The sequence below is a fragment of the Gadus morhua genome, chromosome 3, assembly GCF_902167405.1.
Source record: "Gadus morhua chromosome 3, gadMor3.0, whole genome shotgun sequence".
In the NCBI taxonomy this organism is placed as follows: domain Eukaryota; kingdom Metazoa; phylum Chordata; class Actinopteri; order Gadiformes; family Gadidae; genus Gadus; species Gadus morhua.
Window position 1 is genome coordinate 23,723,597 of NC_044050.1, and position 18,996 is coordinate 23,742,592.

Below are 18,996 nucleotides of genomic sequence, written 5' to 3' on the forward strand. Positions count from 1 at the left end.
TCCTGCAGTTCTGAGGAAGAAATGGCACACTATGACCTGTAGGGACTTGCGCTGTTCTTCAGCACCACCTGAGAGGGAGAGAGAAAGAGTAAAAGGGACATTAAGTAAGAATCAAGCCCATTTTGACCATATTTAAAGTCGAATTGCATTGATTTCTATTTCTATTTTTCAAAAAACTGATTGACTAGTTTTGCGATTTTTCATAATTACCGTTTGGCCTAATAATCGTGCACACCTCAACACGATTCAAATGCGCATTTCGTGGAATTACATCCGGATCAGATCTAAAAGTGAAGACATGTCGTAGGATACAGACCCTTTAGGCAGTGTGATCCATGGGGGTGCCTGTGCGGTATGTTTACAGGTGAGCGCACCTAGCAGTGAAATCATTTTGTGCACACATGCCAGATGGCCTGCATCAGATATCAGATTTCAGGTTAAATTTCCCTACAAAGTATGAGGCCATCAATAACTCGACATCCGAAACAACAGGAAAACAATCATGACGATGACTTCAAGAGGAGGATACCGAGTAGGGCTGTTGCTCACAACTGCCATCTAGTGTCAAACAATAACAACAACAGCAGCTTAATTGCGAAACAAGGCTGACGAGGGGATTCGGTGTCACTTTACACGTTACTAAAAAAATTGTGCAGTTCTTGTTCATTCACTGCTGTTAACGTTAAAACGGTTTATTTTTACCTGGAAAGGCGATGAAAAATGAAAAATAAATAAATAAAAGCACGCACGTCTTAGAAAAACACACCACAAGCACACGCTACTTCCGGTCCCCCCCCCCCCCCCCCTTAGTTACCGTTGCTACGTTACGCGTGACAACAATTGTAACAGTTTCTGAGCTGTTTGCTACTCATGAGATGCAGATGAAAGCTACAGCTACCTCGATGAAATAACATCATGGAGGTAAGATACATGACATGCATTATAATTGGGAGAAAAGCAAGGCTTATGACTCAACCAAAGAGGACTGGGTAATTGATTACTTTACTGACTTTCAAACGAGTCAAATGGTGGTGGTGAGTTAAAGCGATTTGAATGTTAGTTTGAAATATAATCCTGGGTTTTCATACACGGCTATCGTTAATTGGTCATGATTATCCATGCTAGGCACGAATCAAAGTAGCATGAATCATCTTGGACAGTTGCCTCAGGGCACCAATGCCATGAAGCCTTCCCATTGTGGTCTTCTGACTAACTGGAGCAAATGGTGCAACCGAATCTGATACTGCCGCATTAAAAATTATATGATAGATGATAGCAAAGCCATTTGCCACATTCAACAAAGCCGAAGTATGCTATAACTTTTATTATCGCACTATATGACATCCACTGTTTAGGCTAGCTTAAACTAAATATTTGTTTCGTTTTTGTTGAATATTTCTATCAGCTAGGTCCTTACTGTTTAGAGAATACATGTTGATGCCTGGTGGTGCAAATGGATATTAAGTTATTTGAGTTAGTCAAAAAGTAAACATAAATATAGGCTACAGTAGCCTATAAGCCGAAAAACCGAAGTCAAAATCGAACTGGTTGCCAGTAAGTCAACGAGAGGTAAACGTGACAACTCGACCCGACATAATATAATACATAACAACTTAATCCTACTTCTCCTTAGTTACAGTTGACCTTTCTCCACAATTCTGTGTTGAAACACGTTATTTCAAAATGTATTAATCGTCATCCACAGCAAAAAGGAGGCACGGATGGAGAGGAGTCCTTCGAGGCGCTGGAGAAGCAGTTCCAGTTGGTCCTCACGGAACTGCTGGGAGATAAGAGCGTGGAAAAGTTCCGCACGGAGTACGAGAAGATCACCGGCGCCCTCAGGAAGGCCCACGAGAGCGAGAAGAGGCTCATGTCCAAATGCAGGGAGCTCAACGCAGAGATCGTGTCCAACTCCACCAAAGTGGAGACGGCGCTGAAGCTCTCGCAGGAAGATGAGGCCACCATCAGATCTCTGAAGAAGGTACGTTGTACCGAAAATTATAAACACGCTTTTTTTTAGGTTCGATCACTGATTAATTCGTTTTTAATAAGGTATGTCATGTCTTTTATGTGTGTGAAAACAATGCAGTCGCAGCACCTTCGTTCCCCTCTGACCTTGTAGTCATAAAACATAATTTTAATTTATATCTTTGTATTTTGGTTTTCACCTTAGGAATTAGAGAACGCTTGGAAAACAGTGGATGCAGCTCACGATAAAGAGATCAAAGCCAAGGAAAACATTATAACTCTCAAACAAGAGATCTCAAGGTTGACCCAGCTGGCTGAGCAGGGAGCCGGCTTGTCTGAGGGTCAAGAGCACAGGTACGTGGTCTGGTTCATGATTCAGTGTTGTTATTGAGATTAAGACTACAGTTCAGGGTGTTGTGAATCCCAGCCAAAATATACAGGGTTTGATCCCCTGTGTTTGCTGCTTACCTGAAGGCATCCTGGAGCAAGATTCAGAAACCCTACCTGCTCCTTGACGACATGCATCTGTACTCTCCAACCACTACTTTTTATTTTATAACCTGTATCTGTACTGTCTAACCCAACCCCGTTGCTCTTTGATGACCTGCATCTGTACTCTCTAACCCAGGGGTCACCAACCTTTTTGAACCTGACAGCTACTTCATGGGTACTTCATCATACGAAGGGCACCCAGTTTGATACACTTCTGAAATAACAAATTTGCTCAGTTTGCCTTTAGTTAAATATTATTATTATTATTGATTAATGATAATCATCCATGTGAAGACACTGATCATGTTAATGATTTCTCACAATAATGATCAACAACGATTTAAAAAAGGTGGGAAAGAGTTGTTCAAGAATGAGTTGTGCTATGTTTAGAACAGGCCTGTGGGCGCCTCATATGAGCCTTACGGGCGCCCTGGTGCCCGCGGGCACCGTGTTGCTGATCCCTGCTCTAACCCCTTAGTTGCTCTTTGATGACCTGTATCTGTACTGTCTTACCCCTACTTACCCGTTAATGACCTGTATCTGTACTCTCTGACCCCTAGCTGCTCCTTAATGTCCTGTATCTGTACTGTCTAACCCCTACCCGCTCTTTAATGACCTGTATCTGTACTCTCTATCCCCTACCCGCTCCTTATTGACCTGTATCTGAATCAACTTTAAGAATGTCTCATCTCTCATCTCATCTTCATCCGCTTATCCAGGGTCGGGTCGCGGGGGGAGCAGCCCACTTTACAACTTTAAGAATGGATTAAAGTATCTGCTGCGATGACAAAAATAGTAAATATGTAAAGTTATAGTAATGAAAGGCAGTCGACTGTCTAAGCCCATGAGGAAACATGCCTGCAGAGGTACGCGGGCGTGTTTTTAATATGTATATTTTCCTGTATTCTCTGTAGTGTAAATAACTTGAAGCAGGCCGTGGATGAGTTGACCGGGGAGCGAGATGAGCTGGTCTCCAGTGTGGAGCGTCTGAGAGACGGCCTCGCCCAGGCCTCTGCCACGCAGCAGCAGATGGAGGCCCAGATAGAGAACTCCAGCCAGGCTGTCTCCCAGGTAAACACTCATTACATTACCTCCAGCCTCCCTCCCTCGCCGTCCCGCCGCGGCAGACGGCAGACGGCTCAACGTTAGCATGCGGCTCCCTGAAAGTATATCCAAGCAGGTGTGAGATATAGCGTACGAACATCTATGGAATTCGTTTGAGGGGAGAGTTATTTGGTGCTTAGGGTCGTGTTTGATCTCTTCTTGGTTGTGTTTCTTGTAAGCGTAGTTGAGATTTTTTGTAGATTAACAGCTCCTCTTATTTTATACATCAAATCCATCTACTGACAATGTGGACGCATGCTAATTCAAATCCCACAAAATGTTTAATCAACACTAAACTTAATGCAATGGATTATCAGATGGATCTAATGGATCTTAAGGTGTCAGAATAAAAATAGGAACTTTGATTAATACTTAAAATGTCCTGTTATTATATCCCCTGTTACGATAGAAAAGCCCTTTACCCTGGTGCAATATACCACCATCCCCCTCAGCTCCCAAGAACTTAATCCACACGTCAACTGAAAGGCTAATACACTTACTCGACCTTCAACATAACACCACCCTAATCTTAGTCAAACCCTTTCTCGAGGTGGGGTCTGGTCTTTCCCCACTGGTGTTGATATACCAGCTGTCACCTGACCAAGCAATCAACATTACAACCAATCAGCCAACAACTAATCAACTAATTAACTCTCACGGAAATAAACGACAGGGAAGCCAAAAGGAAACAGGGCAGAGCGGTCCAAAGAGAGACAACAAAACACCAACACACAAACGGTACACCGTAGGTCACAAACCCCCCTTTAGCCCTATGAGCAGGAAGCATTAATCACAGCTGACTGTACGGCGATGACAGATTCTCACAAAAAACCCTCACCTAACCTCACCTCACCTCACCTCTCCTCACCTCTCCTCACCTCACTTCACCTCACCTCACCTCACCTCACCTCACCTCGTTCCCGCTCCCCTCTCTCCTCCTCCTCCTCGTCCTCCTCCTCCTCCTCCTCCTCCTCCTCCTCCTCCTCCTCCTCCTCCTCCTCCACAGCTGCAGCAGGAGCTGCAGGTCCGCCAGAACGAGCTCTCCCGGGAGACGCGGCAGAAGGAGAAGCTGGAGAAGGAGGTGAAGCAGTTGCACGCAGACGCGGAGGCCAAGACGTCTGAGCTCAAAGCCCTGAGCCAGCAGGGACAGCGAGCCAAGGACGAGCAGCAGAGGCTGGAGCAGCAGCTGAAGGAGCTAAAGGTCCAGCAAATACCGCCGCACACACGCAGACACACGCACGCACGCATGCACGCGCGCGCACACACACACACACACACAAACACCGGTCGCATGGACACATGAGATGCAGGTGTGACGCAGGCAATGACGTATTGAGCAGTGCTTTGACCGTTTGGTCTCTCTTGTACAACCACAAATACACATAAATCCAAAATTTGGGGACGTCAGGCACTGCGCTACCGTACAGCCATGATCGTAGCAATACATTTTTTGTTTTATAGCTTTCAACAAGTTATAAGTGGCATGTTTAAAGTGATGGACAGAAATCTGTTTCGGAGCCCAATAAAACATCTGATTTGTTGACACTGAACACACGAAGCGTTGAAATGGGCCCAAACTAATCGGAAGGTGAAAGCTTGGAACTCGAGAAGATGTTCCACAGAGGCAGCCTGACCGCTATACTCACTGCTACGGGAGGTCGTTTGTCAGCAATACTCCCATGGATACCCCTTTGTCGGGCAGAGACCCAGGTTCACTCCACTCCATCGCCAACTCACCTCTTTATCTTGTCCTCAGTACCTCCTTCGCTTAACGTCTCTCCTCCCTTCTTTTCTCTCCTTCCCCCGGTTCTCCCTGACCTCCTGTTTCTCCCGGGAAGTGTCGCCGGCGACATGGTCTCGTCATTACATCCCCCCCCCCCCCCCCCTTTTTGCCCGCACCCCCCACCCATCCGACCACAACACACACACCGCTTCCTGCCGTCTGTGCAGATGGTCGGTAGTGGTGGCGCCTCGCTGCCAAGATTACCCAGCATGCCAGCGGTCTTGGACGGCGATGGCGATAAATGATCATCTGCTTGCCTCCACACTTTTTCGGTTTGGATGCAAAATATCAATCAGGCCCCGAACGTGTCCCCCGTGTTTGCGGCTGATTCTTTTCATCCCTCTTTTTCCTCGGCGACGTCTCCGTGTGATTTGCAGCGACCTGGCGAGTTGACTGACATTTATTGTAATATTTGTTTTTACAACCCAGAGAAGGACAAAGAAAATGCAAACAATTTTAGTAGGGGATTTCAGACGTTTCATTTCTTTTTCATCTCATTCTCTCTCTCTCTCTCTCTCTCTCTCTCTCTCTCTCTCTCTCTCTCTCTCTCTCTCTCTCTCTCTCTCTCTCTCTCTCTCTCTCTCTCTCTCTCTCTCCCTCCACTGACGCCGGTTCGAACCCACCGCCACCACCTCTCCCCCACCACCTCCCCCTCTCCCCCCCTCCTCCTAGGTAACGAACGAGCGCAGTGCCAGGGAGCTGGAGCAGATGCAGGCGAAGATCAGCAAGCTGCAGCAGGACAACGAGCAGCAGTCGGTGGCCGTGGAGCAGCACACCCTGGAGAACCAGCAGAAGGCTAACGAGCTGAGGGTAACACACACACACACAAGCGCGCACACGCACGCACACGCGCACACACGCGGACACACATACAGACGCATACACGCCTTGGCGGCAGCAGCTCTGGTTGTAGAGCAGGTTGTCTGGCAAACAAAAGGTTGCTAGTTCGATCCCCTGAAGCAATGGCTGGCTTTCTCCTTGCATGACTGCCCACCATCGGGGTACGGCGTGGGTGATTTTGAGGCAATAATTAAGAAGTGCTTTGAGTGGCCCCAGGTCTGAGAAGCACTATAGAAAATAGTGCTTTCCAGTGGTATATAAAAGGGGTAGACTAACTCACATACACACGCGACCATAGACTCACAAGTGAATACAAAGATGCACGCATACACTCATGCACGCATAAATTGTGTGTGTGTGTGTGTGTGTGTCTGTGAGCTCACAAATATTCACAGGGTTGTATGTGCAAAAAGCAAGTGAAGGACTGCGAGGACGTAGGCAGAATCCACATCCAGCAGATGAAAGGTTGCTGCGCGGCCCTGAGAGTGCTGCCCAGCCTGACCCTTGACCCCAGAGCCACCCAGAGCTGCTGGACTCTTACATAATAAGCAGTCCTTCGAGCCGAGGGGTTTGTCTCGGAGAGTCGATTCCTTTTTTTTTTTTTTTTTTCTCTTTCCTGTTTCGCCCGACTGCCCGCTTTTCTTTGACGGGCACCGCATGCTGAACGGAGATGAGATAACGCGTCTTGTTGTGTATTCAGTATAACCGGGAAATGAATCGGCGTTGACCTTTCTTTTTGGAATAAAAAGTGCACGGGTTTTGTAGCGCAGCAACGCTCAGGGAGAGGATCCTCAACCTTTTCTTCCATCTCCGAAACCCCGTCCGCGGGCCCGAGGGCAGTTCTGTGTTGCAAAGAGTACTGTGTACCGTGGTGCTGTGAGGATGAAATACATCTACGTGTTCCAGGCTCGTTGCATCCAGAGCTGGAACACCATGTAGTCGAAGCCACGGAGCAGAATGGCCCCCGCTCACCTATGATTCATACACAGATAGCTACAAACAATCTCTCCCTGTAGGACTCGCCTCCGTGCACCTTGCAAAATTCAATCTAATTTTAGTATCAACCCGTTCAATTCCTTTGATGGGGCTATAATGAGTAGTGCTATACTGAGCGATACGGAGAATGGGCAGAACTAAAAAAACGTTTTTTTTAATTGCATGGCATTAAGTATACTACATTAATGTATACGTAATTCATCCTCTAAATGCTAATATTATATTTAATAACGGGATGCCACGCCAACAGTGTATTTTCGAAGGGGTTGTGTACACCTAAGATCATTTTAATTATGCTAGTGTCAGTAGCCTACGCATGAAGACTCAAATTCATCCGTTTGCCATTCATTTTTTGCGGTAGGCAACCACAAGGGGGCACTGCTTAGACGCACTTCATCAACATACGAGGGAATAACGGCATGCATGTCCATCTACGGAACATTTGGCATGCCAGGCGTAAAACGAAATAGTTTCAAGTGTTCAAACAAACAACCACCAATATGACCTCGAAAAAAGGATCTCTACATTTCTGTGGATATAACTGATAGAAAATAGAAGATGGAACCACACACATACATATACAAACATATATATATATATGTATATATAATATATATATATATATATATATATATATATATATATATATATATATATATATATATATATATATATATATATATATATATATATATATATATATATACATAAAATATATCCGCTTACAATATACCTTATAATGGATATAACTGATAGAAAATAGAAGATGGAACCACACACATACATATACAAACATATATATATATATGTATATATAATATATATATATATATATATATATATATATATATATATATATATATACATAAAATATATCCGCTTACAATATACCTAGTATATGGCAGGCCTAAAATAAGATGCTATAATACTATATTGATTTTCACGGGTGTGGCAGGGGGAACTCGCACTTAGCGCTTCAGCAAGGGATATCACAGACAGGCCATTAGCCGGTAACTGGGGGTATTTTTAGCCAACCACATGAGCCCGTGGCCATCGAATACTTTTTTGTTTTTGCAGACACGTGAAATACATCCCGACTTCTCTCGGTGTTTGAGTACCTCCCTGCGGTTCCCCTGACTCGTAGTGTCTGCGGTACCCGGTAATGGATCCTATTAGAGGGAGGCACGCTGCCTGTGTTTTTTCTACCTAATCCTCACCCTATCCCTTACCCGTACCCAACAAGAAGCTGACCGCAGAACCATTCATATCTCTCCCCCCCCCCCTCCCCCCCTCTCTCACCCCCTCCAGATGAAGGAGGAGGAGCTAAATCTGAGGCGCCAGGAGATTGCCAAGTTAACGAAGGCGCGAGAAGCCATCCAGAAGAAGTCCAACCAGATGGAGGATCAGAAGGGGGAGGCGGAGGTGCAGCGGGAGACGCTCAAAACACAGCTCGGCGTCCTGGAGAGAGGCAGGGCACACACACTGAGACATACACACACACGCAGATATACAGACACAGACACGCAGATAAACACACACACACAGATATAAACACACACGCAGATATACAAACACAAACACGGCTACACTGCGATATACACACACAAAAGGAGACACACACACACACACACACACACACACACATACAAGCAGATATACACACACGCCTATAAACATATGAAGACAGTCAGACACTCATATTCAGATACACACACACACACACAAACACAGTCCCTCAAATACGCAGAGACACGCCTGAACACACATAAACACACACACACACACACACACACACACACACACACACACACACACACACACACAATCAAACACACACAGGACCAATTTCTGAGTACACGACGCAAAAACGCCCTCCCCTGAGTTCTGAGAAGAAGATTGACGCACAGCATCATCGAATTCTAAGGCGAGCTCGTCTTTAAGTACACTTCACCGAGAAACATCTCGCTGAAATGAAAATGCAGGCACTCAGCCGGGACGGATGGTTGGTTGATGTCCCGACGTCGAGGTCCCTAGGACGCTGTCTAGAACAAACCAAGCAAATGTCAACTTGAAAAGGAAACGCACAACATAACTGCAGGCACCGAATAACTAAGCTTGATGGTTCGGGGGGTGGTGAGGGGGGCTAAATCAGGGCAAACTGTGGTTTCAGCGTGGGGGAGGGGGGCGTGGCGTGGAGGGTAGGGGGGGGGCGGAGGCTGCGGTGGGTCTGTGTCGTCTGTGGCGTCCGCTTGATGCTTGTCATGATGGATGAGTTGGGAACGGGCCGTTACATTAATAGGTGTCTCCAGGGTGATGGATGGATGGATGTGGGGGGGGGTGGTGGTGGTGGTGGTAAGGGTGGGCTAGCTGACAGGGAGGGGGGGGTAGAGTGGGGGGGGGGGGGGGGGGGGAGGACACCCAATACGCACGTTTGCCGACCGCGGGGACTACATAGAATGGCCATTTCATATGACAAGCGCGACGCTCATTCTTCCTGACACCGGGCGCACTTAGAAATGTTCACTGGCATTTCCCTCCTTTCGCTTTCAATTGCATTGTGGCCTCTCTCTCTCTTTTTATCTCTCTCTAGATCCCCCCCCCCCCTCTCTCTCTCTCTCTCTAGCTCTCTCGCTCTCTCCGCCTCTCAACACTCTCCACGTCTCACCTCCGCCCGCCTCTTGTTTACACTCCCACCTATCTGGGTTTGCATCTCTGCGTCCCGGCCGCACTTTGCTTAATGTCGCGTCGTTGCGCTGCATGTCATTTCAGCCCCGTTTTTAGAAAAAGCACACACACACACACGCGCACACGCACACGCACACGCGCGCTCCCTTCCTCTGTCCACAGACGTGAAAATAACAGGCTTTCCCCTGAGCGTTTCATCCCTTACCCCCCGGCGCGTGGATCCACTTACTGCTTGAAAATGATACCCTCAACACGCGCAAACAAACAGGCAGCAGATAAAACCTAAAATTACAGTTTGTCGACATGTATACAAAACAGCCAGGACACTTTGACCCCGCAGAGCTGGAGGTGTTCAGGAAGCAGGCGGAGACGGAGAAGAAGGCGGCCGAGGAGCTGGCACGGGAGAGGGACATGCTGAACAAGGTCAGTGCCCCGGAGGGGATAGCCCAACGCTACCGTGGAGGGAAGGCTTGGTTCAACCCCAGAACCCCCCCCCCCCCATTCGAATAAGGAGAGCGATGAGGTTCAGTGCATGGAGGTCCGATGTTTTGGTCGTTACCGTTTTATGTTTTAGGTTTTGAATGTTTTTCTGTCGCTTCTGAGGGAATTTGTGCGATGGCGCGGAATGTGAATGCGTGCAATGTTTAGCATTCTGTTGCGTCGCGTCGAAGGCACTCGGATTCTGGATGGGATAACGGCGGCCGATTGGAATCGATCCTCCGAACTATCCGTGGGTCTCTGGTGTACTAGAGACCGCTATAACAAGGACGGCCCAGCCTACATGTTGCTAGGGAACTTTAGCACCATTAGTAGCCTGAAAAAGAGGAGAGTAAGAAAAAAGATAAATAAATAAACAGACGTGTTCTGCAGATATGAGCCAGAGGGCTGAAATGGTCTAAGAGTGCGAGACCCTCTTCTCATGCGACGTATGTGGCTGGCTGCATGTCGGCATGTTGGCTCAATGCAGCGCAATCCCTCTGGGAAAGTTCATCATTATGGATGAGCTCTTTGGTTCACGAGGATCTCCACTTTGTAGACTGGAGGCTCTCCTCTTGCTTTAAAAAAAAGTCTCCTAATTGCTCTCCCGCATCCTCAATGTAAGATTCAAGAAAACACGAGTGTAGTCCTGTTGACAGTGGCCATGCGATAAATATAGAGATATATTTATATATTTAGATGGAAATGAGTGGCTTTTCATATTTAATTGGACTGTGCAATAAGTTAGCATGCTAATGAGCGCGGGGCTGGCGGTAGCGGGCTCCGTGTGCGCGCTGGCATGAGGGAGGAAGGAGAGCAGAGCGGGGGTTTATTCAGTTCCCCGGCCCCACTGGCTGACGAAGAAGCGCACCCTATTCTTTTACTTTGAAAAGGGTTAGGTTGTGGGGTTTTAGTGATAGCCTTTGTGCTGGAACGTCTGGCCACACGTCACTAGACAGGACATGGCGGCAATTATTGGTGGTCAGCAATCCTGGACTGATTTCCTTCCCCTTCAGTAGCCTGGATTAGGAACATGAAGGTGCACAATCAACGTTGTTCCATGCAAAGTGAAATTGGGTCATGAATACAACAAAACTAAAACACAGGATTCCTTGAACTGACTCAAACGATGATGTGTTGAAATTAATCTTGATACCACTACCACAAATACAGAGGAACATTCTAATTAATCCTATTGATGAAGTACTGAAAATTAAACATGGAGGCAAGTCACACAAGTAGCAATGTCAGCTGCTAGTAACAGTCGATTAATAGTCTTATTTGACTTGAGCCATATGAACAGGTGGGGTCAGTTGAAAAAAGTGAACTGTGTGCACCCACCTGGTGAAATACTAGAGGGGCAACACGCAACCGTCTTACGCAATGCTGCCTGAAGCCTTCACCTTACCGAGGTGTTTCAGTGTGCGTGGGTCTGTTTTTTTTGTGTCAGTGTGTGTGCATGCGTCTTCTTGTGTTTGTGTATGTGTCATCAGATGTTTGCCTTCCAGAACCTGATCAAGGTCACAGACTCGACAGGGAAGCAGCAGATCTTCCTGAAGCTCCAGGAACAGGCACAGAAGAACCTCGAGCAGGAGGTTCACAACTACCGGGAGGAAGCCCAGAAACAGCAGAAGATCATCCACCAGCTGGAGAAGGACCGCGACCGCTACATCAACGAGACCAGCGGCCTCAGGAACAAGGTAGGCGGGCTCTTGGTTGTTTTGATTTTGATAAATTGTCTGTTGATTTGTCTGACGTTATTTGGTCTGGAGTTGACTGATTTAATTGGTTCATTTTCCTGGAGTTTATTGGTCTTCAGTTTCCTTATTTGGAACGGATAAGTCAGGAGTTGATTGCTCTAGAGTTAACTAGTCTGGAGTTAATTTGTCTTGGTCAGGAGTTGCTGGTTTGATTCTTGGCTCCACCCTGCCCGAGGAAAAACATTAAATGTTTTAATTATAGACGGTAGATAAATCTGTTATTAAGGACTAATTATAAGCAGCAGTTTTGAATTAATTGTTTCGTCAACCCACTCAGCTAGAAACTCTAGTTTTTTCTCACAGGAACGATGTAGCAAGCTGTTTCGAGAATTAGTGGGAGCATTACTGAATCCATATGAGACCATTCAAGTAATGTAACTGCGTGTCATAATGCATTATGGTACACGTTGTCGTGATCCATTTTCCTCAGATCGTGCTCAGAATCCGGAGCGTTCGTTGTCGCGGTTCTTAGACTTGAACATGCAACGCGAGATACAAGAGATTGTTTACATTAGTCGCAGGTCTTGGATCCTTTTTTATTAACCGAGCCCACGTTACATGCAGTAATCCTTTCTTTGAGGGAAACAACACAGGAATATTTGATTAATTTATACCTCATGACATGAATACACAAACACATTACCACACGTACATAGATACAGACACACACACACACACACACACACACACACACACACACACACACACACACACACACACACACACACACACACACACACACACACACATCCCTGAACATGGATAACATTAGAAATCAATGGGCACAGCATAAGGGCTGATGACATGCTTCATGCATATTAAGATGTACAACATCCAACAAACAACATGTGCAGGTGTTGACAATGAGCCGAAGAGAATTAGAGGCGAGGCAACTGAGTGTATGCACAACACATCCATCACTTGGGACATGTAGCGCCATGGTCAAACATTATTATTATGGTTTAACCAGAACATGTTGTCCACAGATGGAAACGTGTGTACAGATGACGTAGTCTGTTTCGATTTACACAAAGACCCCACACACAATGATGCCACATGCAGGAAGAAACTCGTGCGGAGACGTTGCACTGCCTACCAAGGATGGCTTTATTGTATTGTATTTCCGTGAAAGCATCAAAGCCTCTAAACCCCAATTACGGAGCTTCACGTGGCTTGAGTCTCAGCAACGACCCTTTCACGAGATGGGCAGAAAACCTGTGTGGGTGTAACATGTAAACACTTCAAAGGCGTTCCGCACCGAGCCCTTTAGAGTAGATGGCTCTTATGGAGCAGGTGGCCCAACTCACACTAAGCAGTGGGGATTGTATGCATTTTGTGTAAATCTGTTTGTGTGTACTTGTGCGCCTCTGCATTAGACCACGATTCTACTCTAATAACAGCGCAACTCCTGTTTTGGCACCTTATTTGTCTGCGTGCTCCATGGCACAATAGTGCTCCACTTTATAGAGGGGTGTCAGCGGGAGCCACCGGGAAGGAACACAGCGGCGGGTTTACTTTTGTTTTAAAGCTCTCCCTGCTGCCGCCGTCGCTGTGGAGGAGCTTCAGAATGTACCTTTTAAAGGCAGTACAAAAGACGCAAACAAAGAAGCGCCTATTTATACCCCAGCCTAATGTAGTCATCCTCCCATCCAGCAGTTCGACTCAATCTACCCTTTGTAGGGAATTCCATTTCACGGCTGGAAGTTCACCAGGTGTGTCATCAGAAGTAGGAGCTCGGCTGCACGGCCGACTCTCACTTTGATATTATGCCACCGCGCGTCTCGTTCCTTCTCCCCGTGTTGTTTTTCCCTCCCTCTCATCCGGGTGAGTCACCGTGCGTCACGGTGCCAGCCTTTCCCCTGCCTTTTGTTTGAGATAACATTTTATTAGCACCTCAAAAGGAACGTGCGCTTGTTTGTTGTTTTCCGGACGTGAACTTTTGAACGAACTAATTACAACGTTGGCGGTTAGAACGGACGCGCTTTGACCAGGTCGAGGGAAAGGAGCATGTTTGCTTCTTTGAGTGCCTCTTTGTGGCGCATGGGGTGGCACTGCAGCTGTCACATAGCGCCACTGAATGTCGCGTTGCTTTTGGAGGCGTCCTACTTGTTTTTGAATTACTAAAGTAACTTCCATATTCATGAACATTTCCCCCATTCCCCTATTAAAATCAGCTCCCGGTGCACAAAACGGAGCTCGATAAATCAATCTTGAGGTGTGGCTACAGAAGGCCACTCAGCTAAAACAGTAGCATTTCCGTTTAGCATAGCTAGGCAAGCTTTTATTTTTTAATTGTGCATATGTTTTGCCACCGGTAACCCTCCACCAAGTTCATTATATTCATTATATTCTCTTCTCTCGCCTAGATACTGAAGTAATTTAATCCAAATGTAATTTGTAGATTCAAGTCATGATTTATCGTGCCATTCAACGCTCCACCTGAGTGTAATTTCTCATCTCGGTGGCAGAACCTTTATTTGAAAGTGCAGGACAGGACAGCTCATCGTAGGAGATTCCGAATATGTTCTCAATTGAGTTTCTTCAAGGGTTAGCTTGTTGTTTCCTTAATCCTTTAGCCTTGTCGCTCACCCACTGTTTATCAGCTAGGCATAGCGTCTGATTCACCCACTCAGGCGGCAGCTTCCAACAACAGTCACAGTGGGTAATGTGTCATCACTGGAGATAATCACCCTCGGAATCCTATCATAGACTATAATGCACACAAGCTGCATGTGGTTTCCACTGTAGTCTGACTGTTATGATTGCTCCTCTCATTAATAGACTATATCTTGATGGCACAAGTTTTCAGAAGAAGTTTTGCCCGTGTGTGTTGTTGCAGAGCAACACACAGTCTTCTCTTTCTCCGGGGCCCGGCTCTCAGAGAGGCAGATGATTCTCATCGTTCATCGAACCGCACGTCTTGTTCATCAATTGGAAAGCAAAGGCATGGTGTCGCTGTATTGATCTCAAAGGGTGTTTGGCTGCGAATCCAGCCGTTAAGATACGCCTTAGAACTCTCCAGCAGTACAACATTGCGACATGGAGAACCAACATACTTTTTTTTGACACGGACATTGAATAAACTACAACTCACAAAAATGCAGCGACCTGGCATCGGTTTCATCTCGTACTCCAACAAAGCCTTTAGTGAGCTGCCGTCGACGCCCTGTGTTCCCCAAAACATCTCCGTCGCCCCCGACATGTTCCACGGCCTGTGTTCACGTCCACAGGTCCAGCAGCACACGGACGACCTCAAAGTCAACGAGACGGAGATCGCCGAGTACAAGAAGAAGACCTGTGACACGGAGCAGCGACTGGCCAGCCTCCACACCCTCTACGAGAAGGTGGTGGCCGAGAGGAACCTCTACAGCAAGAACCTCGTCGAGATCCAGGTAGGAGGCATGTCATCACCGTGCCCTCTGCCTCTGCTCCCTGCGCTCTGTGTGTGTGTGTGTGTGTGTGTGTGTGTGTGTGTGTGTGTGTGTGTGTGTGTGTGTGTGTTTGTGTGTGTGTTTGCGTGTGTGTGTGTGTGTGTGTGTGTGTGTGTGTGTGTGTGTGTGTGTGTGTGTGTGTGTGTGTGTGTGTGTGTGTGTGTGTGTGTGTGTGTGTGCTTGTTTGTGTGTGTCACGAGAGAGAGACTGTCTAATCATTTAGTCAAATGGCCCGTTGATTGATTGATTGATTGAGCTCTCCCTCGCTCTCACTCTTTATCCCTCTATATCTGTCCCTCTCGACCATTAACAATCCCATTGGGCACGCATGCCAGTGTGGAAGAGGTGGGCTTTAAAGCCCTGCAAAACAAAGAGGCCATTTTGTAGCCGGCCGTCTGTCACGCGCCAGTGAGCTCATTAACTCTGCGCCCTGATGTTTGTTGGTTTAAGATAATTCCATTTGATCCCCATTAAAGGGGTGTTTAACTCTAAATCGTGGCTGCCAACTCGATGAAGGTTGGCATCATTAATGCGCGGCGCCATCCAGCTACAGCGAAAAGCACAAAAAAAAAAAAGAACGAAAGTGACTGTCCACGGGTTTCTGTCACAAAATATCACATCACAGGCTAGGGCTTCAATCCCGTGCATATCAAAGAGCCCTTTTTCCCAGAGCCTGCTTTGTTTCATCTTTCTGTCATCGCCCTCTTATGTCCTGTTCATTGATAGTTTCAAATGAGAGCTGAGACTCTAACTTCAGTTTGGCACGAGCAGGCGGACCGACAAAGAGCGCCTGGCCCGGGTTTTAACTGGTTCTGGACCTGGGCTGTCATTTCCTGTAGTGACCTGAGAGTCCTCAGGTCCACTCCCCCTCTAAACTTTCTTTCTTCCTTTCGGTATTCCTCTCTTTTCTTTCCTTGTTTTTTTTATTCTATCTTTGTTTCTTTGTTTCTATCTTTGTTTCTTTGTTTGTTGCTTTGTTTCTTCAAGTTTTCCTTCTTTCTGTATTTGTTTGTTGGTTTGTTTGTTTCTGTTTTTCTCTTTCAGTTTCTCTTTCTTTCTTGTTTTTTTTGTCTTTCTTGTGCCAAGTTTTGTACTTTCTCACTGTCTCTCCTTCTTTCTTTCTTTCTTTTGAGTCAGATTCTTAAACTCTTCTTATACATATTTCTGTTTTATGAACCCTTGCATTGCATATTTTATCTATCTAAAGATATATATATACTGGTATAGAAGACATATCGTTATATCACATTATATTGCTATATATATGACATATCGTTTTATTACATTATATCGCTATATATAAATAGATACACAGTTGCATTACATTATATTTCTATATGTATGACATATAATTATTAGTGCTGTCAAGCGATTAAAATAATTAATCGAGATTAATCGCATTAATGCCATAGTTACCTCACGATTAATCGCTAGCAATTGCGATTAATCACAAATGTTTTTTCTATGCTACATATCCCTTGATTTCTTTGTCCCATTAATTGTTCTCATTTTAATGCTCTTATCAACATGGAGAAGTGCATCGGCTTGCCTTGTGCAAATGTTTTTTTATTGATAACAACATTGGCATATACTGATCAAAACAGGACGATACAAAAAAAAGCCTATAGTGCAATTAAACGATGAACATACAAACATACTGCCTTGAACATAGCAGTCAGGCTACTGCTTCTTTGTTTTTTTTTTGTTTTTTTCTCAAAGAATTGCGTTAATCGTGCGATAAAAAAATTAACGCCGTTAAAATTGGTTTGCGTTAACGCCGTTAACAACGCGTTTAACTGACAGCACTAATAATTATATCACATTATATCGCTGCGTATAGATGGATACACAGGTGTATTACATTATATTGCTATATATATGACATGTTACTTTATAACATTATATCTATGTTTTTACACCTATTTCTCTCGTCCCTTCCGCTGGCCTGTTTGCCAGGATGAGATCGCAGAGCTGAAGAGGAAGCTAAAGTTCAAGAGCCTGGAGATCGAGCAGCTGAAGGAGGAGATCAGCGGCAAGGAGGCCACCATGTCCCGGGAGCACCAGGACGCCCTGCGCGTGGAGAGGGACAACGAGGGGCTCAAGGTAGGGCCTGCAACCATGACTGGGCCTGACCCACTTACTGGGGCTGACTCACTTACTGGGACTGACTCATGACTGGGACTGACTCATGACTGGGACTCACCCACCTACTGGGGCTGACCAATGACTGGGGCTGACCCATGACTGGGGCTGACGCATGACTGGGGCTGACGCATGACTGGGGCTGACTCATGACTGGGACTGACCCACTTACTGGGGCTGACCCATGACTGGGGCTGACCCATGACTGGGGCTGACGCATGACTGGGGCTGACGCATGACTGGTGCTGACCCATGACTGGGACTGACCCACTTACTGGGGCTGACCCACTTACTGGGGCTGACCTATGACTGGGGCTGACCCATGACTGGGACTGACCCACTTACTGGGGCTGACCCACTAACTGGGGCTGACCCATGACTGGGGCTGATTCATCACATGGGCCAGTCATGACTGGGACTGACCCATGACTGGGGCTGACCCACTTGCTGGGGCTGACTCATGACTGGGGCGGATTCATCACTGAGACTGAGTCATGACTAGGACTGATCCATGACTGGGCCTGACTCATGACTCACTCATGACTGGGACTGACTCATGACTGGGACTGGACTCATGGACTGACCCATGATGCATCCTTTACAGATTTTGGTCCCAATCAAGATGAACCTTTTTCACTGGCTGTACATTGAACTATTGTCCGGATGGGACACTGTGTACATGCTGAGTTGGGACGTCTTTTCGACATGGCTGCTCACTTCTGTCTCTTTTTCTCAAGCGATGTTGGGCAGATGTTTGTGGATTGAGAACCTTTCGCTGCTACAGTGCTGCTATTGTCGATGTAGATGGGAATAAAATTGTGAGTCGGATTCTGACTGATGGCAAGGACATTTGAAGTACCTTTTCGCAGCCTTGCTCCATTCCAGAACACTTTGTCAAGACGCTCGTTCACAAAATGTATCATCTACCTCCCTGGGAAACATTTATTTATTTATTTGTGTCTTTCATTTGTTATCTAAACGTGTGCTCAATCAAACGGGGTAAATAGACAGGGATAAGGGGTTGGGGGCAGCAAAACCAGTAAAGCAGCCAAACTGCAAGGTGTCTGGGTGCATTCCCGGTTATGTGGCAGAGATGCCATTGTGGCGGGATGTCCAGGTTAGGGATCCCAGCAGATGGTTGTAGTGGGGAGCACCGGAAGGGAGGGGGAGAGAGAGGGGGAGAGAGAGGGGGAGAGAGAGGGAGAGAGAGAGAGGGAGAGAGAGAGAGGGAGAGAGAGAGAGGGAGAGAGAGAGAGAGAGAGAGAGGGAGAGAGAGGGAGAGAGGGGCTCTCTTCATGGCTAGCTGAGTAATCCTGGG

General features: G+C 46.5%; 1 protein-coding gene across 1 annotated transcript in view; it reads left to right on the forward strand.

The window, feature by feature from the left end:
* Nucleotides 1–833: 833 nt before the first annotated feature.
* Nucleotides 834–18,996, forward strand: part of cfap58 (cilia and flagella associated protein 58) — a 67,443-nt gene continuing 49,280 nt past the window's right edge. Inside the window, exons 1-11 of the mRNA XM_030352602.1 lie at nt 834–921; nt 1,706–1,981; nt 2,174–2,322; nt 3,375–3,531; nt 4,571–4,765; nt 6,020–6,157; nt 8,492–8,651; nt 10,209–10,291; nt 11,854–12,045; nt 15,336–15,497; nt 17,493–17,639. Coding sequence (XP_030208462.1) covers nt 916–921; nt 1,706–1,981; nt 2,174–2,322; nt 3,375–3,531; nt 4,571–4,765; nt 6,020–6,157; nt 8,492–8,651; nt 10,209–10,291; nt 11,854–12,045; nt 15,336–15,497; nt 17,493–17,639 — 1,665 coding nt within the window. The 5' untranslated portion in view covers nt 834–915. The remainder of the gene's footprint in view (nt 922–1,705; nt 1,982–2,173; nt 2,323–3,374; nt 3,532–4,570; nt 4,766–6,019; nt 6,158–8,491; nt 8,652–10,208; nt 10,292–11,853; nt 12,046–15,335; nt 15,498–17,492; nt 17,640–18,996) is intronic.